At 49.7% G+C, this 26,748-nt stretch overlaps 1 protein-coding gene across 1 annotated transcript; it reads right to left on the reverse strand.

Annotated features, from left to right (window-relative positions):
* Positions 1-5,601: 5,601 nt before the first annotated feature.
* Positions 5,602-24,360, reverse strand: ppm1ba (protein phosphatase, Mg2+/Mn2+ dependent, 1Ba). The gene is made up of 6 exons (XM_084461568.1): positions 24,305-24,360; positions 15,563-16,450; positions 14,664-14,781; positions 9,586-9,697; positions 9,317-9,374; positions 5,602-6,390 (listed from the first exon to the last, which is right to left on the reverse strand). Exons 2-6 carry the CDS (start codon positions 16,433-16,435, stop codon positions 6,361-6,363), a joined length of 1,191 nt encoding a protein of 396 aa, XP_084317694.1. The 5' UTR covers positions 16,436-16,450; positions 24,305-24,360; the 3' UTR covers positions 5,602-6,360.
* Between the last annotated feature and the right edge of the window lie 2,388 nt (positions 24,361-26,748).

Consider the following 26,748-nt stretch of genomic DNA (forward strand, 5'->3'; position numbering starts at 1 on the left):
ATGCTGGTGGGCTAAAATGACTCACCTGCCTTTTATATAGGACTGATCAATCATTCATTTTAGACCGAGGCTACTACTGCAGCTATTGTGCAGTAAAAGGAAACTTAAAGGAGTAGTAAAGGGAAAAAACATGTTTAGCCCTGTTTTAAAGGATTAACATGGTGGTTCAATATAACACTTTCCAGGTATCTTTAGGCAACAACAAAACACATGTGTTTAACTATTTCAGAATTCATCCATACAAATTCTTTTAAAACATGTTTTTAGAGGTCTGAATCTGCCACTCAAAAAGTTCACTCACTCAAAACTGGGCGTGATTCATAACAACTGATTGACAGTTCTCTGAGCAAATGACCAACTGGAATCATTATGATTGACAGGCGTGTGCCCCGTTACCATAGCTACCACCGCTCCGAGCTAAACAACACAAGAGCTAGATCGCGCAACAGCCAGATCAATAGCCATTTTTCTAGCTGCTAACCAGGGGCATTTACAAAGTCCTTAATATTATATTAACCCCCAAACATTATAAAGATACACGCTACCTAACAGGCCGTATCCTCGAATTTGCATTAGGCCTATTTGGGAAAAGTACGATAAAAGTATAACGACGACACGTCTCCCCCGCGACAGAGGAAAAGCACCCTGCAGCCGGCCACGCAAGCTTGGAGGCTTGGGCTATTAGACTAGCTTTCAGCCAGCTACGAACAGTATAGACCTAGTTAGTCAAATAATTGCAACTGTGGGTCTTACCAGAAGACAGATCATTTGCGCTGTGAAACCGACATAAAATCCGCATTGTTCACCAGTCTAACGTTATTTATCTTAGTAGGTGTCCAACAAAGCCAGTTGAACACTGAAACGTTACTGTTCTGGGAACATCTGTCAGTTGTGGTGATATAAAGGAATTGAGTGGAATACCACCGCAATAACTGATTATTAGTCAGATCAATTCAATCATTATAGCTTGTTTCATATACAAAGGCAACACAATGTGCGCTTTACAGAAAGGGGGAGAGGATGTAGCCTACATGTAGCCTACTTATCCTACCCCGAATTATGTGGGAGACTGCATGCGTTTGGAGAGATAGCGGGCCGTGCACCACGACTCCGTGAGCGCAGCGGTCAAGGGGTATAGCCTACTCCGGAGTCTGGAGACTAACAGGTCATGCAGTCAATAGATCTCGTTTTGAATGTTATTGTAATGCCCTCTGGTTCTAATAGAATATATCTACTGGAGCTGTTTAATCCCAAAATGCGCAATGCTTCCTGAAGTTGGGTCGGATCGAGGTGCTGGGATGATCAACATTATGTGGAGCAGATGCCACAGTGATGATAAGGTTTACACAACTTTCAGAATGTTTTGCAGAATTACAATTATTTGGAGTTGTAAATTATGAAAGGAACATAATAACTTGACTTAATATCTTCACCTCCACCCACCCTGAAATGTAATCATAATTTTAACACAATAGCCTCTATATGCGCATCACAACGCTGCAATACAAGACCTTAGGACAAACGATTCAGTACACAGCAGGTGTGTTTGATCAAGTTCAAATGTGAGAATAAATAAATGACAAAAACCCGCACGGGTACTGTAGGACTACGTCTTTATTTTACGAGGTAATTGTTGCGCATACAACATGACATTAAATTAAGACATAGGCTACTTTCTCATAAAACAGGGCGGTGTTGTAACATTTATAATATCATTAGGTGACATTGGCTGCAACCTGTCCTCCAGGACCTGCACACCCCCAGAGCCCTGGAGCGCGGGACCTGGACCTCCCGAGTCCCAGTATTGGAAATGTAGTGATCTGGCTACAAGAAAAGGGGACAAATTATAAAAGCGATTAGTAATAGCATCGATATTTTGCATATGCAAAACAGCATAAATTACAACAATAGGCTATTTATCAGTAAGTCTAAATTATATCGAATTAAGTTTGAGCGAGAGATAATCGGGAGATTCTTGTGGAGACAAACTGACTTATATCCACCTTTGACTTCGTAACTTTGCCTATTGTATTGGCCTATACAACAAAGCACGCTCACAACAGTTCTGGTAGGCTATCGCTTCGGAAACCTTACAGCACAGTTTGCACCTGGTGCAAGTAGATTTGATGCCAGGGAAGAGTACAGTATGGTGCGCTGTGTTTATGCCAAGGAAGAGTACAGTATGGTGCACTGTGTTTATGCCAGGGAAGAGTACAGTATGGTGCGCTGTGTTTATGCCAGGGAAGAGTACAGTATGGTGCGCTGTGTTTATGCCAGGGAAGAGTACAGTATGGTGCACTGTGTTTATGCCAGGGAAGAGTACAGTATGGTGCACTGTGTTTATGCCAGGGAAGAGTACAGTATGGTGCGCTGTGTTTCTGCCATTGCACTGGAGGGCTAACGTTACCAAAAGCAAATGCATTGAGAGCTAACGTTAGCATGCTAGGATAATTAACACAGCTAGCTGACATTCCAAACATTAGGCTAGCTAACGTCAACATGCTGGATAAAGACAGATAGCTAGCTGGATCAGACAGCTTTTTAAAAACTGTTGCCAATTACAGCTAACGTTATGGTTCGTTTATCTAACATTAGCTAGGTTGGCTACTAATCAGACACGATCATGGTAAAAACTTCCCAATTTGTATGACAACCACAAATACAATTAGGCCTATAAAATGTACAAATTATATTAAAATAAGAGGTGGTCATCATTGAGACTGCAACTATTCAATTGTTCTCAAGATGAGAAAAGGTTCAGAACTACCTTACCGTGTTCGATAGATGGTGAAACGGCGCAGACAGGTTTCTGTTGGAGGCGGGTGTAGGGGAGTGGAGGCGGGATTTTCAAACTTTAGGGTGACGCCAACAATGGGAAAAACGTCACGAATTCGGAGTATTTTTACCCCGAGTCAAATTGGACTGAAAATGTTACGCTTCCAGTTTCTCAAAAACGACAAAACGGATAGATTTAATGTTTTTATTGTGTTTCTTCAATGTCCTATTGTGCAAATAGCACGTTCAAACTCAAAAAAAGTGAAAATCACCATGTTAATCCTTTAAGGTTGCTTATGATCAATGGTTCAGATCAAAACGTTGACAAAACTAGCACTTTTGAGAAAGTTGATAATTGCTCTACCACCCTTTAGGTCATACAATGGATGTGGGTGGGCACCTTGAAAAATCATTCAAAAACATGTTATACTCTCTAGAAGCTTAGACAAGAGCCTATACTCGCGCACGCTTTCACATGCACTTTTGAGGAGACTATCGTCAAATCGGCCAACCCTAATGTAGGCTATATCATGCTCACGACCTGCATGATGGGTGGGGGACGGCAGGTTCATTGTGCACTTTGTCTGCCAGTGTTGCCATTTGTCTTCTTCACGGTCAAGTAACATGATTCAAACAGACAGCAAAACGACGCTAGCTAAACTTATCCACCCTTTATTGAAGATTATGTTCACGGTATGGTCTGAAACATCACAACAGCATTCTGGGAACGTACAGGGAGGAGGTATGGAGGCAGCCCAGTATAACCCCTGAACCAGTGACCCTCAATCCGGTCACTCTCACAGGTGACCCCATGGAGGGGGCGGGGTTTACCCATGCCACGCCCACACACATCATCATCTCACACTATTCGTCAAAATACAGCACTTCTCATTTTTTAAAAAGTTTAAAATCAAGAATAAATAAAATAGGTGAGAATTCGATATACCAATACTTGTGGATATACAAAAAGGTGAAAAGGAAATGAGGGTTAATTTACTGGGCCACTAAATCACTAGAGTTCATTCCCAATCTGAAGTCCAGCAGAGCCGCTCTCATAGTTGATAAGACAGCCCAGGAAACAGCTTCAGTTAGGGGAGAGAACAGAGGGCTGATCAGTATCTCCATCTGTCCTTGGGTGATACCTCCAAAAATTAAATATATGAGAATATGTATTCAATTTGCAATGAAATAATATTGGTATATATATATATACAGTACCAGTTAAAAGTTAAGACACCTTCTCATTCAATTGAATGAGAAAGTGTCCACATTTTTGACCGGTACTAATTATATATATATATAACAACTGAATGAGAGGTTCTGCTTTCGTTAAATGATCGGGGGGAGAAAGTGACTCCTCTAAGCCTACGCAGTGCAGTAGTGTGAAGGTGAATTACATTCAAATACAGCTCCCTCCCTCCCTCCCTCCCTCCTCCACCCAGTGTCCGTTATAGCTTTAACACCCACCCCACCCCGCCCACACGCACACATCCAACCACCCTCCAACACAACACATGCATTAAAATAAAAAAATACAAATCAACAACAACAAAAATCAATCATCTCCTGAAAAGCCATTGTCAAAAAAACAAAACAAAAAAATGTAAATCCACACAACATTCAAGTACCGAAATGTCATATGGCACCGTGGGCATGTGTACCCCCAGCTGGATGGCAGGCAGGCCAGATGCCCCGCTAGAGGCTGGTCCTCCCCTAGCCCGCTACCTACCTCCTCCTCTCTTACTGGCATGCCACGCTATCCTCACACGTCTCTGACTTCTTCAAAGCGTTGTGTTAGTTTGCTTTTCATATGACCGGTTTATTTTTTTTGATTTGAAATTGAAAGAATGCAATAGAACGAACAGCCATATTTCACTATTAAAGTTACACAGCATTTGAAAAAAAAAAAAAATATGTTGAACTCGTCATTTCCTAGAAATGTCATTTTCCTAAAAACAAAATCACACTTGTACGATATTAACTGAGAAAAAATAAAAGGCGAGTTGTCTTCTGTTTCTGCGTTGATTAAGGAGCGAGGGATGAGAGGAGAAGAGAGGGATGAGAGAGGGATGATGTGAGGACCAAGTAGCTTGAAGCTTTAGTGGGCGGTTAGGATCCCTTTAGCCCGGACTCTGTCTCTGGGCTGCTAGTGAGTGAGTGCACAAACGTGCACGTCGTGCACACGTATACACTCGGCCAATCAAGCTGTCCACTTCACTCTTAAGTCCCGCCTCCGGTGATCAACGTCCTCAGGTTTGGACACACAGTAGGCCACATCTTATACCAAGGATGAAAATCAAAATTAAAACAGAAATCAAAAATATATGTATGGATTCTTTATATTTTTTTTCTTTTTTTTTTTCTTCTTTTTCTTTTTACACCAGCAGGTTGAGAAGCTTATGACACAGAGGTGAAACGCCAATGTGTTGAGGCAGAGTCTTAACGAAGGCGAACGTTATCAGCGGTCTGTCTCCCTGTCCGCCAGGCAGAGCGGGAGAGAGAGATGCTGGGACGAGGGGCGGGGGGGGAAAAGGTGCGAGAACACGCCGTCACCCTCCGAACCCTTCTCCAAACACGTAGGTACACCCTCCGAACCCTTCTCCAAACACGTAGGTACACCCTCCGAACCCTTCTCCAAACACGTAGGTACACCCTCCGAACCCTTCTCCAAACACGTAGGACCACCCTCCGAACCCTTCTCCAAACACGTAGGACCACCCTCCGAACCCTTCTCCAAACACGTAGGTACACCCTCCGAACCCTTCTCCAAACACGTAGGTACACCCTCCGAACCCTTCTCCAAACACGTAGGTACACCCTCCGAACCCTTCTCCAAACACAGGTACAGCAGCGCTATGATGCAGCCAGCCGGTCCTGTCTACATGTCGCACAAATGCTGGAAGAGTCCAGGGGCCACAGCCGGGCCCCTAGTCCAGCCACGGTCCCCGCAGGTCCCCTTGTGTCTGGAAGGAGGGACCGGGGTCAAGCAGGGGGGCGTGAGCCCCAGGGTCTGGACTGGGCTTTGGGGCTCGGGTAGTCGGGGGCCTCCTTGAAGACTGGGGCCTGGTGAGGTCTGAGGCCGGGGGTCAGAGGTCAGAGGTCAGGTCTGGCTGGCTACCCGCTCGGAGGCTGCGGCCGAGGGCCCGTGTTCCAGGCTACCGACCGATTGGCTTGTCTGGCTGCTAGGTCCTCCCGTCCTCAGCCAATGGGAGAAAGGCACCACAGAGTGTCACAGGGACGGCCAGCAACGTCCAAAACTAGAGGTCCACCGTCCTCTTCATCGGTCCGTAAAAACAACAATCACAAATAAAGAAAACACAAACAAAAAAATGTCTCGTCATTTCTCTAGTAGATATTTTGTTTCTGTTTTATACGACTGTAGTTGTTCTTCTTACACCCCCTTGTTTTTGTTTAATAAAAAAAAACGGTTTGTAAATCCTTTGGGTCGTGTTGTGAGAGTTTCGATGTCTGCTTTTCATGGTCCAATTGATCTCTTGGTATCGTAGGGGAAACGAACAGGTTGTGGGTAAGGAGGTCCTGTGTATAAAGGGGCCCTGGTGCTGGATCGGGCAGCTCTGTGGGCAGCTACCAGGGGTCCTCGAGGTCTGCTCCGTTCTGAGGAGAGAGGGAAAGAGCAAGATGGAGAGAGGAGAGAGGGAGAGAGAGAAGAGGGGGATGGACAGAGGTGGGAGAGTGAGAGAGGAGAGATGATGTGACAAACGGTCTGGTAGGACCGTCTTTAACAAGGCATGGGGACAGAGAGAGACTCCTCCCCACTCCAGGGAGCCAATCAGAGAGCAGAGGACAGTGTGAGGCACCTCCCCTGAAGTGGAACAGACAGACAGACGAGTGAAGTAGATTGTGTGTGTGTGTACGTGTGTGTGTGTGTACATACTTGTGCATGTGTCTGCGTACATGTAGTGTTTGTGTGTGTGTGTGCGCGTGTGTCTGTGTGTGTGTGTGTGTGTGTGTGTGAAAGACTAGGGGGAAAAAAAGCAGTTTCTCAATCAGTTTCTCCACAGCAGAGAGCTGGAACCAGTCTTCACCCCCCCCAGTCAGACCTCAGTCAGTCAGCCGGTCTGTGACCCCCCCAGTCAGACCTCAGTCAGTCAGCCAGCCGGTCTGTTACCCCCCCAGTCAGACCAGCAGACGTCACCACGCCACAGAGCAGCAGACGTATGGACGGGGACATGGAGGAGACACACAGGACATGGACATGTAGAGCTGTGTGTCAACTTACCAAATGAAACAGGACGGCTGCGTTAATAAGAGGGTGAACACACAGTTAGACAAGCAGGGCTCTTAACTACACGGTGTGTGTGTGTGTGTGTGTGTGTATTACGTGAGATTATTAGACAAAATATAATTGAGAGTGTGTGTGTGTGTCTGCACACGGAGTGCGCATGTAGACTTAAAGGCCCTACGAGGAGTTTCGGGACGCGGAAGTGTTTTCCGCCCCAAAAAGACCACATTTCCCATGAGCCTCCCCGTCTTAAACCTTAGCTACCAAGGAAGTTACCAAAGAAGTTCCAAGGAAGTTCTGAACGACCCGACCACGAAATAATAATCTAAAAATGGACAGATAAACGTGGGTAACGTAGATTCACCCACATTAAAATGAGACTGTTTCCTAACCAAAAATAAACTCCTCGGGGTCCCTTTAAGCTTATGTCTTAAAACAAATTTCAAAAATGGTTCCCTATGTTTGGTTCCTTCAGTCAACTACAAGCATCAGGACTGAGTGGAACCAGCGGTTCTCTGACAGCACAACAACACATCCCAGTCCAAACAACCTGACCCATGCACCTACACAACACCTACAACACATCCCCGTCCAAACAACCTGACCCATGCACCACACAACACCTACACACAATCTACCCAACAGGACACACACACACGCACAAGTGGTAATGCAAGTCTTGTTTTTAGTACCTAGGTGTCAGAACCCAGCCCGTACTAACCCCGTCTCTCACGGCGAGTGTGAATACATTAATGCCTTATTCAGACGACACCGACATGTCAGGGCAGCGAGCATGCGCCCCATAATGCACCTCTGCTCTGCGCAACCAGAGGACGTCATTATCACCACCAACGAACATCGTGAGACAAGCTCTGCAGCCGGGGCCGTTTAGAGACAGACGGCCGGTGGTGTTCAGCCAGTGTGTGTTCAGCTAGTGTGTGTTCAGCTAGTGTGTGTTCAGCCAGTGTGTGTTCTAGTGTGTTCAGCTAGTGTGTGTTCAGCCAGTGTGTGTTCTAGTGTGTTCAGCTAGTGTGTGTTCAGCCAGTGTGTGTTCTAGTGTGTTCAGCCAGTGTGTGTTCTAGTGTGTTCAGCTAGTGTGTGTTATAGTGTGTGTTCTAGTGTGTTCAGCCAGTGTGTGTTCTAGTGTGTTCAGCTAGTGTGTGTTATAGTGTGTGTTCTAGTGTGTTCAGCCAGTGTGTGTTCTAGTGTGTTCAGCCAGTGTGTGTTCTAGTGTGTTCAGCTAGTGTGTGTTCTAGTGTGTTCTAGTGTGTTCAGCTAGTGTGTGTTCTAGTGTGTTCAGCCAGTGTGTGTTCTAGTGTGTTCTAGTGTGTTCAGCCAGTGTGTGTTCTAGTGTGTTCAGCTAGTGTGTGTTCTAGTGTGTTCTAGTGTGTTCTAGTGTGTTCAGCTAGTGTGTGTTCTAGTGTGTTCAGCTAGTGTGTGTTCTAGTGTGTTCAGCTAGTGTGTGTTCTAGTGTGTTCAGCTAGTGTGTGTTCTAGTGTGTTCAGCCGGTGTGTGTTCGAGTGTGTTCTAGTGTGTTCAGCCAGTGTGTGTTCTAGTGTGTTCAGGAGGTCGTCTGGAGGGTCGTTTGTTCCGACGTCCACACGGGTACAATGTGGTTACACGTTACGCACGGCATGGACTGTGTGTGGTGCGCTAGTGTGGTGCGCTAGTGTGGTGCGCTAGTGTGATGCGCTAGTGTGGTGCGCTAGTGTGGTGCGCTAGTGTGGTGCGCTAGTGTGGTGCGCTAGTGTGGTGCGCTAGTGTTTGTGCGCTAGTGTGGTGCGCTAGTGTGGTGCGCTAGTGTGGTGCGCTAGTGTGGTGCGCTAGTGTGGTGCGCTAGTGTGGTGCGCTAGTGTGGACGCTGGAAGCGATCCTACGGTCAGGGGGGGGCAGGCTTGGCCCCCCTGTCTGTCTCTCGTGCAGCAGCATGCAGAGGGACATACGAGACTATGGATGGAGGTGGAGGAGAGGTCCAGCCCATCTGATCTCACCCAACGCTGGACTCGATGAGGCAGGAGGCGTGAAGGGAGAGGCCACGCGACAGTAGTGGACGCCACTAAGTCCAGATAACTGGGACATGCGGTAGTGCAGCAGGTTGATTGTGTACGTGTGTGAGAGAAGGGATATTATGGTCTGGAGCATGCTGCATGCACTGGGCTACGGTAGGAGGGGGGGGGGTCTCGTGTTGTGATGGGGGAGACCACAGGCAAGACGGGGGGAGAAGGGGCTCAAACACAGCAAACACATATTTGGGGTGGGGGGTACATCTGGGGGGGGGGGGGGCATCTGTATACTCACCCCATCCTCTTCCCTGTGTGGGTTCAGGCGGTGATACACTGCTTCAATAACACTGCGTCTGAAGAGAACACACACACACACACACACACACACACACACACACACACACACACACACACACACACACACACACACACACACACACACACACACACTTAGAAGGGTATCCTCCGGCAGCAGTTCAAACAGGTGTTAAGAGTCGGGGGGGGGAGGGGTTGTGAGGATGGGGGGGTTGAGCGTGGCGGGGGGGCGGCGTGTGGAACTCGTACTTGCTGTCGAGGCCCCCCCCGGGGGGCAGGTTGGGGATGCTCTCTGTGGACAGGTTCCTCATGACGGTGACCAGGTCTGGGATCCCATCCTCCCCGCACTTCTCAATCATCTCTGAGACAGAGAGAGGCGTGGGAGGAGAGGAGGGGGAGAGAGAGAGACGAGGGGGAGAGAGGGAGGGAGGGAGGGGGAGATGAGGAAGGGGGGAAGCAGGCGGGACACATGAAAGAGAAGAGAGAAAAACAGCAGAGAGAAAAACGGATAAAAGGTTAATTGGCGCTGAATAAAACCTGGCCTGCTGTGTGCTGAGCCAGTGTTCGGGTGAAGTCAGAGAGAACACAATCAAGCCATGAGAGAGAGAGAGAGAGGAGGGGGGGAGGGAGAGAGGAGGGGGGGAGAGAGGGAGAGAGGGTGAGGGAGAGAGAGAGAGGAGGGGGGGGGGAGAGAGAGGGAGTGTGAGGGAGGGAGGGAGAGAGAGAGAGAGAGAGAGAGAGGGAGTGTGTGTGAGAGAGAGAGAGAGAGAGAGAGAGAGGGAGAGAGAGGGAGAGAGAGAGAGGGAGAGAGAGAGAGAGGGTGGGAGAGAGAGAGACGGAGGGAGAGAGAGGGAGAGAGAGAGAGGGAGTGTGAGGGAGAGAGAGGGAGAGAGGGAGGGAGAGAGAGAGGGAGGGAGAGAGGGTGGGATAGAGAGAGAGGGAGAGAGAGGGAGTGTGAGGGAGAGAGAGAGAGAGAGAGAGAGAGAGGGAGTGTGAGGGAGAGGGTGGGAGAGAGAGAGAGGGAGTGTGAGAGAGAGAGAGGGAGCGTGAGAGAGAGAGAGAGAGGGAGAGAGAGAGAGGGAGAGAGAGAGAGAGAGAGAGAGAGGGATGGGGGTGTAAAGCAGAGGGAGGGAATGCCTAGCTCTAGCCTGTAGTCTAGTGGGACTCTGGGCCGGGAGCCAGTTAGATGTTCAGCCAGCGCATTCCTCCCCTGAACAGCAGGGCCTGTGGCTCCCCCGGCCGCTCTCTGAGCCCCGGCCAAACGTCCAGACAACGTCAGCGCAATGTTACCGAACGTTACAGCAACCTTACCTCACGTCTGCTACAGAGCTCTGCCCCCCCCCCCCCCCCCCCCCCCGCCACCCAGGGGAAGCGGTTTACATAACCCCCGAAGACTTTCTGAAACTCACACACACACGTCCGCCATGGAGAAGGGGGGGTGGAAGTGAGGGACTCCGTCCAGGGGTGTTTGAGAGGAGAGAGGGAGGGAGAACACGCTAGAAGCGGAGATGTGAGGGGGGGTGAGAGGTGTGAGGGCGGATGAGAGATGTGAGGGGGGATGAGAGGTGTGAGGGGGGATGAGAGATGTGAGGGCGGATGAGAGGTGTGAGGGCGGATGAGAGGTGTGAGGGGGGATGAGAGGTGTGAGGGGGGGATGAGAGGTGTGAGGGGGGATGAGAGGTGTGAGGGGGGGTGAGAGGTGTGAGGGCGGATGAGAGGTGTGAGGGGGGATGAGAGGTGTGAGGGGGGGATGAGAGGTGTGAGGGGGGATGAGAGGTGTGAGGGGGGGTGAGAGGTGTCGGGGGGGATGAGAGGTGATGAGAGGCTTCTCTTACGCGCCCCTGTGAGGCCCAGGAGGCTGAAGGCCTTGTATGACCCCCAGGAGGCTGAAGACCTAGTATGACGCCCAGGAGGCTGAAGGCCTTGTATGACCCCCAGGAGGCTGAAGGCCTTGTATGACCCCCAGGAGGCTGAAGGCCTTGTATGACCCCCAGGAGGCTGAAGGCCTTGCACGGTGATCGCCATATCCAGTCAGACTCAGTAAGGACATATGAGGACACCTATGAAACTAGGCCACAGTTGTTCTCTTACACAGCCAGCGTCATCTCCCTCACCCACTGATGGTGGCCCTACGAACCTGGGCTGAGTTTCCCAGAGGCATCGTAGCGCTACGTTCATCATAAGCTATGGCGTTCATCATAGCGCTATGATGAACGTAGCGCTACGATGCCTCTGGGAAACTCAGCCCTGGGGTTTTCCCAGCTCTTCCATCGCATGGTGAACCTCAAGTCTATGGGGGAAGAGTATCAGAGAGTCTGTAGGCTAATCATTACATTAGTTATTTAGCAGACGCTTTTATCCAAAGCAACTAACAATACTTGCATTTAACGTAGGAAAAGCCAATGTACTACTACAGTACTTGCCAGAACTCACAAGTGCATATCTCCTTTCTAAACAAGTGACTAAGAGCATAATCTTTTGCTGAAGGCAAAGAGCAAGAATAGCTATCTAAAATACAATACGTGCTTAGGAGGGAGGGATTGTTGTAGTGCTTCTTGAAAAGATGAGTTTTGAGCCTGCGATGAAAGACGGGCAGCGATCAAAGAAGAATCTTCCTGCCAGTGAGAGAGATGGGGAGCGGGTAGAGGATGGGGAGTCCCACTCTTCCTCTAGGTTGTTAACTGCAGGTCACCCTGTTTGGACGGTGAGGGTATTCAGTGTTGGGGGTAAGGGGGGATGAGGAGGGAAGGACAGGAGACCGAGGTGATTGTGGGTCTCGTAACTCGGCTTAAACTTGACCAGCGGGCCGATGAGATTTCCTCGCCCCAGACGGACTCGATGACCGGGCTATTAAAGCTCTTACATCGGACTCAAAACACAAACAGGTTCTGTGTCAACAGTCTAACACAGAAATCACTTCCACTCTGTTCTGAAGAACATAGTCCACAGAACATAACCCCCGAAGACTTTCTGAAACTCACACACACACGTCCGCCATGGAGAAGGGGGGGTGGAAGTGAGGGACTCCGTCCAGGGGTGTTTGAGAGGAGAGAGGGAGGGAGAACATGCTAGAAGTGGAGTTGTGAGGGGGGATGAGAGGTGTGAGGGCGGATGAGAGATGTGAGGGGGGATGAGAGGTGTGAGGGGGGATGAGAGGTGTGAGGGCGGATGAGAGGTGTGAGGGCGGATGAGAGGTGTGAGGGGGGATGAGAGGTGTGAGGGGGGGATGAGAGGTGTGAGGGGGGATGAGAGGTGTGAGGGGGGGTGAGAGGTGTCGGGGGGGATGAGAGGTGTGAGGGGGGAGGAGAGGTGTGAGGGGGGATGAGAGGTGTGAGGGGGGATGAGAGATGTGAGGGGATGAGAGGTGTGAGGGGATGAGAGGTGTGAGGGGGGATGAGAGGTGTGAGGGGGGAGGAGAGGTGTGAGGGGGGAGGAGAGGTGTGAGGGGGGATGAGAGGTGTGAGGGGGGATGAGAGGGGGGGGATGAGAGGTGTGAGGGGGGATGAGAGGTGTGAGGGGGGATGAGAGGTGTGTTGGGGGATGAGAGGTGTGAGGGGATGAGAGGTGTGAGGGGGGGATGAGAGGTGTGAGGGGGGGATGAGAGGTGTGAGGGGGGATGAGAGGTGTGAGGGGGGATGAGAGGTGTGAGGGGGGATGAGAGGTGTGAGGGGGGATGAGAGGTGTGTGGGGGGGATGAGAGGTGTGAGGGGGGGATGAGAAGTGTGAGGGGGGGATGAGAGGTGTGAGGGCGGATGAGAGGTGTGAGGGGGGATGAGAGGTGTGAGGGGGGAGGAGAGGTGTGAGGGGGGGATGAGAGGTGTGAGGGGGGATGAGAGGTGTGAGGGGGGGTGAGAGATGTGAGGGCGGATGAGAGGTGTGAGGGGGGGTGAGAGGTGTGAGGGGGGGATGAGAGGTGTGAGGGGGGGTGAGAGATGTGAGGGCGGATGAGAGGTGTGAGGGGGGATGAGAGGTGTGAGGGGGGATGAGAGGTGTGAGGGGGGGATGAGAGGGGGGGGGGGTGAGAGGTGTGAGGGGGGATGAGAGGTGTGAGGGGGGATGAGAGGTGTGAGGGGGGATGAGAGGTGTGAGGGGGGATGAGAGGTGTGGGGGGGGATGAGAGGTGTGGGGGGGGATGAGAGGTGTGAGGGGGGGTGAGAGGTGTGAGGGGGGATGAGAGGTGTGAGGGGGGATGAGAGGATGAGAGGTGTGAGGGGAGATGAGAGGTGTGAGGGGGGATGAGAGGTGTGAGGGGGGGTGAGAGGTGTGAGGGGGGATGAGAGGTGTGAGGGGGGATGAGAGGATGAGAGGTGTGAGGGGAGATGAGAGGTGTGAGGGGGGATGAGAGGTGTGAGGGGGGGTGAGAGGTGTGAGGGGGGATGAGAGGTGTGAGGGGGGATGAGAGGTGTGAGGGGGGATGAGAGGATGAGAGGTGTGAGGGGAGATGAGAGGTGTGAGGGGGGATGAGAGGTGTGAGGGGGGGTGAGAGGTGTGTGGGGGGATGAGAGGTGTGAGGGGGGATGAGAGCTAGAAGGGGCTCAGGTCAAGCTGTCCAACCTGCTCTTACGGATGAGCGGACGCTAGTTATGTAGCATGAGCTGTGGGTGTGAGGGCCTAGGGTGGAGCGGAGGCCTAGTTTCACCAAACAAGTTATTTACCGGATCGCCATGTCATTGGGGACTCCCTCGCAAGCTCCACCTGGGGAACATGTTTGGTTCTTGGTCCAGAGAACCAGCTGGACGGGTGAGGAGAGTCTACCGTAAATCCTCTAATAGTGGCCCGTGTTCAATTATAGGCCGGGTCTCTCATAATATGTAATATGTGGATTAAAATAAAAATGTCTTCAAAAATAATACATCCATAGGGCTTTGCGAAGGCTGCAGAGTAAAAGTATTGCTTTTCCATAAAAATATGATATTTTGACTGAAATTATTACATTATGAAATTTTGACGGCCTGACAATGACACTTGATATCATACCAGCCAATAGTATTACAGCGTTGGTACTGCGCGCTGGGTTGCCAGGTAGCCTACTATTCTAGCTTCACCACTGTGGGATTAGCAGTATGAAATTAGACCACTGTGAGATTAGCACATATTTTTTGGTTTGTGCAATGTTTTTGCAATAAAAGTTCTGAAATTAAGGGATCATGTCCATCCATGAGAGTGTAATTTTAAGAAATAAAGGCCTGCCTCTAATATAGGCCTGCCTCCAATAAAGGCCTGGGGCTCTCTGCAGCTCAGTAAATAAAGGCCCCGGCCTCTATTAGAGGATTTACGGTAAATCGGTGTAGGTCGACAGTACTGGGTCCTGCTCTTTCGCGTCTCACCTTCAACACGGCCCTCCAGGAAGGAGTCGAGCTCGGCGTCTCTCCTCACCGCCTCCTCCGACACCTTGGGCGCGTTGGGCAAACACACTAACACAACACTCATGTTGTCCCGGCTCCCCTGGGTGAGGGGCAGACAGAGGGGGGGGGGGGAGAAATAGTTATTGTGTGAGTAAGTGTGAGTGTGTGTGTGTGTGTGTGAGTAAGTGTGAGTGTGTGTGTGGGCTCCTCTGACGGTTCACACTCTTGGAACCGATGAGGGACGAAGAACATGCCTAGCAAGTACGGATGTGCACAACTCACATTTTTCACAGTCGAATAATCAGTGGGTGGTATGAACGATTAATCGATTAATCGTTTTTTTTAGCCGACGTCGAAAGATTTGATTCCAACGTTTTAAAAGAAGTATTTATTTGAATGAAAAAAAAGTCCATGTCCAAAGTCCAAGTTGATTTTGACGCTGTAATTTAGCCTCTATTCCCATCAATATAGCACTACAGAACGGATGCACGACATAAGTTCAGTTCAATTTAAATATTTTTATATATAATATTTTTATATTATATTTTAAAGGACATGTTTATTTGAATGAAAAAAAAAAAAGAATGACCACAATTTGACGAAAATCAATTAGTGACCAAAAATCAACTTTGATCGTCATGAACAATTAATCGATTAATTGGACCCACGCCTACTAACAAGAAATGCAGCAACCGAAATGGTTCAGACTAACTGTTCAACATCCATGAGAGCTGTGGAAGCTGTGTAAAATGTAAAGAATGCTTATTATTGGAATTAATCCATACAAAAACAGAAAACACACATACTGTGTACACTAAACACTCTCTCTCTCTCTCACACACACACACACACACACACACACCTAGTCCCTCCTCCCATACCTTGTGCAGGCAGGTGTCCACCAGCTCGTTGCAGACCCTCTCCAGGTCGTCCGACACCTCCAGGCGGGACCTGACGAAGTCGCACGCCTCCTCGTTGCTCATCACGTCCCAGATGCCGTCGCACGCCAGCAGCACGAACTGGTCCTCCGGCGCCCGCAGGATCTCGAACACCTCTGGCTCGGGGCTGACCAGCTGCTCCGTGGGGCCCTTCCCGTCCACGCACTTGTAGTCGTAGTCGCCCAGGGCGCGCGACACGGCCAGCGACCCGTTGACCCGCTGGATCATCACCGAGCCGCCGGCGTTCTGGATGCGCTCCTTCTCCCGCGGGTTGCAGGGCTTGTGGTCCAGCGTGGAGAAGCAGACGCGCGAGTCGCGGCAGAGGAGGGCGCGCGAGTCGCCGCAGTTGATGAAGAAGACGTGTTCCGGCGAGAGCAGCGCCCCCACCGCCGTGGACCCGCTGCGGTCCATGCCGTTGCGCAGGTCGGAGAAGCAGCGCATGTGCTCGTCGATCTTCAGGAAGCCGGCGCGGATCCCCGTCTTGACCGTCTCCACCGACGGCGGCGCCGGGGAACCCTCGGGGCCGGACGGCGAGGAGGAGGAGGGGGAGGGGGGCGCCGGGCCGACGCTGGCGCCGATGATGTGATCCAGCAGGTGCTTGGAGCAGTAGTTGGCCACGCGGGAGCCCGCGTGCCCGTCATAGACGGCGAAGAAGGACCAGTCGGCCAGGCCCTGGGGCAGCCCCAGCACGGCGGTGTGGGCGTCCTCCATCTCCACCCTCCAGCCCTGCATGGAGCTCAGGCCGTAGCGCAGGCCGTTGCCGGCCCCGTGGCTGTTGTGTTTCTCCGTCTTGGGCTTGTCCAGGAAAGCCCCCATGACGCACGCCCCCACCTGGGGAGGAAGGACATTACATTTACATTACAGTCATTTAGCAGACGTTTTTATCCAAAGAGACCAACAATAACTGCATTTAACGTAGGAAAAGCCAATGTAATACTACTTGCCAGAACTCACAAGTGAATCTTCTCTCTAAAACAAGTGACTAAGAGCATAATCTAGTACTGAAGGCAAAGTGCAAGAATAGCAATCTAAAATACAATATAATACAATACAATACAATAAAATACAATAAGTGCTTAGGAGAGAGGATTGTTGTAGTTGTAGTACTTCTTGGAGGGGACAGAGAGGAAGCAGGTCAAGCTTTACCATGAAAACAATACTGGTCATAGGCGACGCATCACACTTAGTATGAGATACTGCTAGCTAATGAGATACTGCTAGCTAATGAGATACTGCTAGCTAATGAGATACTGCTAGCTAATGAGATACTGCTAGCTAATGGGATACTGCTAGCTAATGAGATACCGCTAGCTAGCGAACTTCAGACACAAAGCTTGTTCTTGATGTGCAAAAGTTGGCACAACAATTAGCTAGCTACCTATAGCTAGAAATATCTGCCAGTGTCGTTGTTTGTGCCGTGAAAACATACCAACTTGGGCGACGAAGTGGCACAGACTATTATGTAGAATGCGGAGCACAGCGATTCAACGTAGTATTTGAGTCTGGAGAGAGACTAGTTCCTCCTGACCCATAGCCATCGTGAGGCTCTCTGCAGCCTCGGAAGCTGGACTGATGGCTTCTCTTACGTGGCCCTGTGACGCCCAGGAGGCTGAAGGCCTTGTATGACCCCCAGGAGGCTGAAGGCCTTGTGTGACCCCCAGGAGGCTGAAGGCCTTGTATGACCCCCAGGAGGCTGAAGGCCTTGTATGAAACCCAGGAGGCTGAAGGCCTTGTATGAACCCCAGGAGGCTGAAGGCCTTGTATGACCCCCAGGAGGCTGAAGGCCTTGTATGACCCCCAGGAGGCTGAAGGCCTTGTATGACCCCCAGGAGGCTGAAGGCCTTGTATGACCCCCAGGAGGCTGAAGGCCTTGTATGACCCCCAGGAGGCTGAAGGCCTTGTATGACCCCCAGGAGGCTGAAGGCCTTGTATGACCCCAGGAGGCTGAAGGCCTTGTATGACCCCCAGGAGGCTGAAGGCCTTGTATGACCCCCAGGAGGCTGAAGGCCTTGTATGACCCCCAGGAGGCTGAAGGCCTTGTATGACCCCCAGGAGGCTGAAGACCTTGTATGACCCCCAGGAGGCTGAAGGCCTTGTATGACCCCCAGAAGGCTGAAGGCCTTGTATGACCCCCAGGAGGCTAAAGGCCTTGCACGGTGATCGCCATATCCAGTCAGACTCAGTAAGGACATATGAGGGCACCTATGAAACTAGGCCACAGTTGTTCTCTTACACAGCCAGTGTCATCTCCCACACCCACTGATGGTGGCCCTGCTGTGGCCCTACGAACCCAGGCAGCGTCATCTCCCTCACCCACTGATGGTGACCCTGCGGTGGCCCTACGAACCCAGCCAGCGTCATCTCCCTCACCCACTGATGGTGGCCCTGCTGTGGCCCTACGAACCCAGCCAGCGTCATCTCCCTCACCCACTGATGGTGGCCCTGCGGTGGCCCTACGAACCTGGGGTTTTCCCACGGCTCTTCCGTCGCATGGTGAACCTCAAGGCTATGGGGGAAGAGTATCAGAGAGTCTGTAGGCTAATCATTACATTAGTTATTTAGCAGACTCTTTTATCCAAAGCAGCTAACAATAATTGCATTTAACGTAGGAAAAGCCAACGTACTACTACAGTACTTGCCAGAACTCACAAGTGCATCTCCTTTCTAAACAAGTGACTAAGAGCATAATCTAGTGCTGAAGGCAAAGAGCAAGAATAGCAATCTAAAATTCAATAGGTAAGAGGGAGGGATCGTTGTAGTACTTCTTGAAAAGATGAGTTTTGAGCGGTGAAAGACGGGCAGCGATCAAGGAAGAATCTTCCTGCCAGTGAGAGAGATGGGGAGCGGGTAGAGGATGGGGAGTCCCACTCTTCCTCTATGTTGTTAACTGCAGGTCACCCTGTTTGGACGGTGAGGGTATTCAGTGTTGGGGGTAAGGGGGGAAGGACAGGAGACCGAGGTGATTGTGGGTCTCGTTGTAACTCGGCTTTAACTTGACCAGCGGGCCGATGAGATTTCCTCGCCCCAGACGGACTGGACGACCGGGCTATTAAAGCTCTTACATCAGGACTCAGAACGCAAACGGCACTCACAGAGAGGTTCTGTGTCAACAGTCTAACACAGACATCACTTCCACTCTGTTCTGAAGAACATACTCCACAGAACATACTCCACTCCACAGAACATACTCCACAGAACATACTCCACTCCACAGAACATAGAACATACTCCACTCCACAGAACATACTCCACTCCACAGAACATACTCCACTCCACAGAACATACTCCACTCCACAGAACATACTCCACAGAACATACTCCACAGAACATACTCCACAGAACATACTCCACAGAACATACTCCACAGAACATACTCCACTCCACAGAACGTACTCCACTCCACAGAACATACTCCACAGAACATACTCCACTCCACAGAACATACTCCACTCCACAGAACATGCTCCACTCCACAGAACATACTCCACACCCAGAAGACGAGAGCGAGAGAGTCACTGAGATCTGTAGGTAGGCCTCTGTACGTCTCGTTGAGGCCTGGGGCTGGAGTAGGTGCTAGCAGGCAGCAGTAGTAGGCCGAACATGGGACAGCCTGAGTGCCCTCTGGCCTCTCCATCACCATCACAGAAAAGCTGAAGCAAGAGCAATGTTCTGGACACATCCTCTACTGTTGGCCAGCTGGGTGACTCTGGTACTGCCAACCACACCCACACACACACACACGTAAACAATTCTGTTTATGCGCTCCCATGGCAATCTCCATTGTGACAGTAGAGATCCCTGCTCACATCCCCAGACAGACAGCCACTCCATAGGAACCCCCCCGGGATTACGGACAATGGAGTGGCTTTAAGCTTCTTCGGCCAAACCTCAGTAATAAGAGCATTACACACGCGCCCAAGAATAGACTTCATTGTGGTGTTGTGGACTACCCCTGCCCAATATGTGAAGTAGACGGGCCAGAGAACAGCTAGACTGGGCTGGTCTGGGCTAGGGTGGGCTGGGCTGGGGTGATTTGAGGCAGGGGTGAACAAGGCCTGGGCAATGCTGTCCTCGGTGCCCTGTCAATCAGAGAGGGCTGTTTCAGGGTGTCAACAGTGAGGCCAGCGTGCCGATCCTTCTGTTTGTGCCACCACACCTCCCTCACGCCAACTTATAAATAGGCCTAGCCAGCAGCTAGGGTTACTCACACACACGCGCATGCACAAAACACTCCTGTCCCCTCCCCTTCACCCTGGACAAGCCAGCCACAGACGGACAGGCGAGACAGGTCAGGCCCTAACGCCACCCTCTCCCCTTCCATCCAAAGGAAGACACGCATCCTGCAATCTCATCGATTCGTCGGCTACTTGTCGATGACATTTGGGGGGAATTGATGCTACGCCATTAGCATGACAGAACCTACTCTTCCTGCTTATGATTATGGATGTACATGTGTGTGTGTGTGTGTGTGTGTGTGTGTGCTGCTCTGCCCCTATCTAATCCAGCCTGCCAGTGTGGTAAGCAGGAGGCGAGCCTGTCCGTTTGAAGTGCGTCTCTGGCGGTCAGAGGTTTGGATTAGCAGACCCTCTGATGGCTCCCAGGGTCGCCCCTGCTTTGTAGCCCAGCACACAGGCACTGTGACTCTCATCCTCTGATGTTAGTAGATCACAACACAAGTCCCTTTCCCCCTTGCTTCTGTCATCGACGACAACAAAGCCCGGCCCTGCAGAATTACTGTCACTCATGTCATAAAGCCTAGAAACTCGCTCTGTCTTGCACACACCCTCACTCACGCACGCACTCACGCACACACACACACACACACACACACACACAGGAAGAGATAGCAGCTTATTCTGGTGTCACAGGCTCTGCTGTGAAGTAACCACAGAGTTGCTCACCAGGGATCATGTCATGTTTTTCCCAGACGTCTCCATGCCTACGGGATTTGGAGTGGCAGCTGAGTGGTTTCTATGGCGACAAGGAGCTCCAGCAGCGGTAAGGCTACTTGCTGTGTGGCATACCGCGGTCATGCCCGTCTTTCTGGAGCAGGCCAATCATGGGCAAACCCAGGTAAAAAGAACCATTTGAAATAATTGAAAATAAAATATTGGAGATCAAACGTCAATGTCTCGCAAATAATAATGTGTGTGTGTGTGTGTGTGTGTGGCCAAGTGTGTGTTTACCCTTCACTAAGGCATACTGATGGTAGCATTCAGAAAGACTCAGGGGGCAGGATCTGGCAGCCAGGTGTCAATATAAACATGTGAGTGATGATGGCCGTTCTGTAACTCAGCAGGTTCACACACACACTCCCTCTCCAGGTGGCAGGTTAGTGACAACCCAATAAAACACCGTCGCCTCCGCTGAAGACACCAACCATTTAGTGCAGCCAGACCTAGTGACGTAACTAAGCATGTGTGACCATGACCAACCAAAACCTCCTGTGGCAGCTCCTCAAACTTGAAGGCACCATAACTCAAACGTGTGGTTACTAAAGGCCTTTACATATATTCTTACACAACAAACAAATCGTCGACTTGGGTTACAAGCCTGGTATAGTTTGGACAATATAGTCTCTTCTCCGAGAATGTTCTTCAGGTCTGAGAGAAAGAAACATTTCTTTACACACTTGAATGCACGAATGATGAGGGCAATGAACCGTTACACAAGTCCCAATGGACAACATACAAGAGCAATGATATTCCAGGCACACACAAATGACGGACAAGTTAGACAACACGAATAACTTGATAAATGAGGTTGTTTTACTTAGGGCAATCCAATTTCACTGATTCCAAAAAGTGACATGGTGGGGTTCTGGTGCTAGACCAAAGTCAACTGACCGTCAATCAATCCGTGTGCACCTACTTAATCACAAACTGAACCTTTTCCACATATGTGGCTAATAATTTTCGCTATCATTGATTGGTTTTTCAAGTAGCCTAATGTTAGCTAGCTATAGTGGTAGCTAGCTATTTCACCGGTGTGTGTTGGGTAGTGCTAGCTGCTGTTGGCTGAAGTATGGAGTGGTGAAGTATGGAGTGGAGTGGTGAAGTATGGAGTGGTGAGGTACGGAGTGGTGAAGTATGGAGTGGTGAAGTATGGAGTGGTGAAGTATGGAGTGGTGAAGTATGGAGTGGTGAAGTATGGAGTGGTGAAGTATGGAGTGGTGAAGTATGGAGTGGTGAAGTATGGAGTGGTGAAGTACGGAGTGGTGAAGTACGGAGTGGTGAAGTATGGAGTGGTGCGTCGCCAGGCCACAGTTAGCTAGCTACTGTTTTTCTCGCTAAGCTAACAAACGTTAGCATAGTTAGCTAGTCTAGCTCTATAGGCAAACTGACATATTGTTACACCTGCCCATTAGTCATACTAGCCAGTAGGTATAAGTTGTCTAGGTGTTTGACTAACGTTAACTTAACCACGTTTTCATGACACGAACAACGACACTAGCAGAGGTTTCTTGCTGTAGCTAGCTAGCTAATTCTTGTGCATCAAGAACAAGCTTTCTGGATGAAGTTAGCTGGCTAGCTGGCTACTACTAGCCCTGTCTGGTTGAAGTTAGCTGGCTAGCTGGCTACTACTAGCCCTGTCTGGTTGAAGTTAGCTAGCTAGCTGGCTACTACTAGCCCTGTCTGGTTAGAAGCTAGATGAAGTTAGCTAGCTAGGCTGGCTACTACTAGCCCTGTCTGGTTAGAAGCTAGATGAAGTTAGCTAGCTAGTTGGCTACTACTAGCCCTGTCTGGTTAGAAGCTAGATGAAGTTAGCTAGCTAGCTGGCTACTACTAGCCCTGTCTGGTTAGAAGCTAGATGAAGTTAGCTAGCTAGCTGGCTACTACTAGCCCTGTCTGGTTAGAAGCTAGATGAAGTTAGCTAGCTAGCTGGCTACTACTAGCCCTGTCTGGTTAGAAGCTAGATGAAGTTAGCTAGCTAGCTGGCTACTACTAGCCCTGTCTGGTTAGAAGCTAGATGAAGTTAGCTAGCTAGGCTGGCTACTACTAGCCCTGTCTGGTTAGAAGCTAGATGAAGTTAGCTAGCTAGTTGGCTACTACTAGCCCTGTCTGGTTAGAAGCTAGATGAAGTTAGCTAGCTAGCTGGCTACTACTAGCCCTGTCTGGTTAGAAGCTAGATGAAGTTAGCTAGCTAGCTGGCTACTACTAGCCCTGTCTGGTTAGAAGCTAGATGAAGTTAGCAAGCTAGCTGGCTACTGCTAGCCCTGCCTGGTTAGAAGCTAGATGAAGTTAGCTAGCTAGCTGGCTACTACTAGCCCTGTCTGGTTAGAAGCTAGATGAAGTTAGCTAGCTAGCTGGCTACTACTAGCCCTGTCTGGTTAGAAGCTAGATGAAGTTAGCTAGCTAGCTGGCTACTACTAGCCCTGTCTGGTTAGAAGATAGATGAAGTTAGCTAGCTAGCTGGCTACTACTAGCCCTGTCTGGTTAGAAGCTAGATGAAGTTAGCTAGCTAGCTGGCTACTACTAGCCCTGTCTGGTTAGAAGCTAGATGAAGTTAGCTAGCTAGCTGGCTACTACTAGCCCTGTCTGGTTAGAAGCTAGATGAAGTTAGCTAGCTAGCTGGCTACTACTAGCCCTGTCTGGTTAGAAACTAGATGAAGTTAGCTAGCTAGCTGGCTACTACTAGCCCTGTCTGGTTAGAAACTAGATGAAGTTAGCTAGCTAGCTGGCTACTACTAGCCCTGTCTGGTTGAAGTTAGCTAGCTAGCTGGCTACTACTAGCCCTGTCTGGTTAGAAGCTAGATTAAGTTAGCTAGCTAGCTGGCTACTACTAGCCCTGCCTGGTTAGAAGATAGATGAAGTTAGCTAGCTAGCTGGCTACTACTAGCCCTGTCTGGTTAGAAGATAGATGAAGTTAGTTAGCTAGCTGGCTACTACTAGCCCTGCCTGGTTAGAAGATAGATGAAGTTAGCTAGCTAGCTGGCTACTACTAGCCCTGTCTGGTTAGAAGCTAGATGAAGTTAGCATGCTAGCTGGCTACTACTAGCCCTGTCTGGTTAGAAGCTAGATGAAGTTAGCTAGCTAGCTGGCTACTACTAGCCCTGTCTGGTTAGAAGCTAGATGAAGTTAGCTAGCTAGCTGGCTACTACTAGCCCTGTCTGGTTAGAAGATAGATGAAGTTAGCTAGCTAGCTGGCTACTACTAGCCCTGTCTGGTTAGAAGCTAGATGAAGTTAGCTAGCTAGCTGGCTACTACTAGCCCTGTCTGGTTAGAAGCTAGATGAAGTTAGCTAGCTAGCTGGCTACTACTAGCCCTGCCTGGTTAGAAGATAGATGAAGTTAGCTAGCTAGCTGGCTACTACTAGCCCTGTCTGGTTAGAAGTTAGCTGAAGTTAGCTAGCTAGCTGGCTACTACTAGCCCTGTCTGGTTAGAAGATAGATGAAGTTAGCTAGCTAGCTGGCTACTACTAGCCCTGTCTGGTTAGAAGCTAGATGAAGTTAGCTAGCTAGCTGGCTACTACTAGCCCTGTCTGGTTGAAGTTAGCTAGCTAGCTGGCTACTACTAGCCCTGTCTGGTTAGAAGCTAGACTACACTGCACACTGCCACAGCTAGGTAATACTTGCTAGTATGCTTGCTAGTAGAGTGTTAGTAGCTAGCTAGCTATGTCTATTCTGGCTGGCTAGCTAGTCCAGCTAAACTAGCTTCTTATATTTTTGTAACGTTAGCTACTTACGCTCTTGAAGGAAACGACGTCGGCTGCACTCCTTCTTGTAGATGCGACGTTAGGTGTCTGCTGTATTTCGTTTAAATTATATTTGTAATAAAAAAACAAACCTCAGTGGAGGATTCTCTTAGTTAGCCACCTAATGTTAGCTCAATTAGCATCGACTAGCTAAGCCAGCACTTCACACGAGCCCCTTTCTGAATGTCCCTGCATTGACTGTGTGCTTTTTGATGCATGTTTGGCACCCTACACGATATCACCACTAAGTCTACAAAGAAGTGGGACTGGTTGAGAACAAACAGTCGAAAGTGAGAGAAGAATTGTAGCCTTTGCTACCCACTAGATACGACTAACTAACCAGCTATCTGAATGCATGAGACGAATGACGTTCACTCCCTCATTGAGCCCAGTTTGAACGTCCAGCTCAAGGGGGAGTGGCATTATCTCTATCCTATCAAACCATTGGTCAGACTTTACTACCTAGACAAGCAGATTGGTACTTGCATTTGTCATTAAAAATATTTAATGAAAGCACTGGGATACAGTTATGATGAAGCACAGATGCAGATCACCTCATACATGAGTCATGACAACCTACAACCTACACGTGTGACCAAGTTGTTAACCCAAGTTCTCCTACACAACTTTCCTTCTACGTTCTCTACACTTGCTCGCTGTAACAGCTCGCATCTCTTGTCTACAGGCCTGATCTTCAATCAGGGGTCGTGTGCAAGTAGGGCAGGGGGTATAGAGTCAGGGGGCAGGGGGTCGTGGGGGGACACAAGCCTTGTTGATGAGTCTGATGGTCGTGGGAAAGCTGTTTCTGTGGCGCGTGGACCCGGTCCCGATGGACCGCTATCTCCTGCCAGAGGGGAGTGGGTCAAAGTGACCATGACCGGGATGGGAGGGGTCGGCCACAATCCTTCAGGCCATTTTAGGATCCTGGAGGTGTGCAGGTCCTGTAGGGATGGTAGTCTACAGCCGATCACCCTCTCAGTGGAGCCGATGATGCGCTGCAGTCTGCCCTTGTCTTTGTTGCGACTGAGAACCAGATGGTGATGGAGGAGGTGAGGATGGACTCGATGATGGAGGTGTAGAAGAGAACCATCATTGTCTTTGGCATGTTAAATTTCTTCAGCTGCCTCAGGAAGTTCATCCTCTGCTGGGCTTTTTGGTGAGGGAGTTGGTGTTCAGCTCCCACTTGAGGTCCTGGGAGATGGAGGTGTCCAGGAAGCAGAAGGAGTCAACAGTGGTCACTGGAGTGTCATTCAGTGTGATGGGGTTTGGTGTGGGGGGTTGATTAGATATTTACTACTATTTACTAAATGTGAGCAGACCGTTATGACATACCTTATAAACTATATTAAAAACGATTAGAAACTCATTTGAAACATGTTTATAAATACATGGCTACTCATTACCTCCGCCCAACAGCGCGGGGCAAGAGGTAATGTTTTCGGTGGCATATGTATGTCCTTCTGTATGTACGTCTGTCAGCAGGATTACGCAAAAACTACTGCACCGATTTGAACTAAACTCAGTGGAAGGATGTAACATGGGCCTCCTTAGAACCCATCACATTTTGGAGCAGATCTGAATTACGGGGTCCACAAGCCGCCCAAACACGGTTGGCCATTCACCTCCATTCATTTCTTAGACCAGGATTACACAAAAACTAGACCACTTTTCATGAAACTCGGTGGAGGGGTGCAGCATGGGCCAATTCAATTTTGGCATGCACAGAGCCACGAAATGCACACAGGGGCAGAGGTCTGTGCTCTATGAGCACCAATTCTAGTTTATAAATAGCTTACTAATGTTCATAAATGTAATAATGATTTATAAATGTCGAACAGACTGAACAGATGCTTTATAAATGGTTTATTAACAAAGGTTGTTCTAAAGCGTTACCCACTAAGGACAACTGTCTGTGTGTGTGTGTGTGTGTGTGTGTGTGTGTGTGTGTGTGTGTGTGTGTGCATACTATACGTCGCTTCACAAATTTGCTAGGGCTTGTCTTCACAACTCCCCGACTCTTCCCTGCTAAACCCCGGGGTTAAAGAGTTGCTAAAGAGTGGTTTTAATGTGTTTAAAGAGTTTGGCTAGGAGCCAGGACCAGCCCTCAGGATGTTCTGCTACCCTTTTTTTACTGTTATTTCTTGTTAGCCTATACAGTCCCTTGGGCCATGACAGGCTGATAACAAGCACTCACAACTCAACCCCGTTGGGGCCCAAAAAAAAACTTTCTGGGTTACTACAATGGCATAAATAGTCATACAGGTACAGGTATGACATTTGTCAGAGTATCTTGACACATGGAGAAATCAGGAGAATAAGATTCTGGGGCTTGCTACATGTACAACTCTATTTTAAGATATCACAAACAATATCCCCCCAAAAAGTATTGTCCGCCTGACAAAGTCTCATCAAAAAATTATTATTTTTCAACATTT

This window comes from Borostomias antarcticus (assembly GCF_949987555.1).
Source record: "Borostomias antarcticus genome assembly, chromosome: 2".
Taxonomy (NCBI): Eukaryota; Metazoa; Chordata; class Actinopteri; order Stomiiformes; family Stomiidae; genus Borostomias; species Borostomias antarcticus.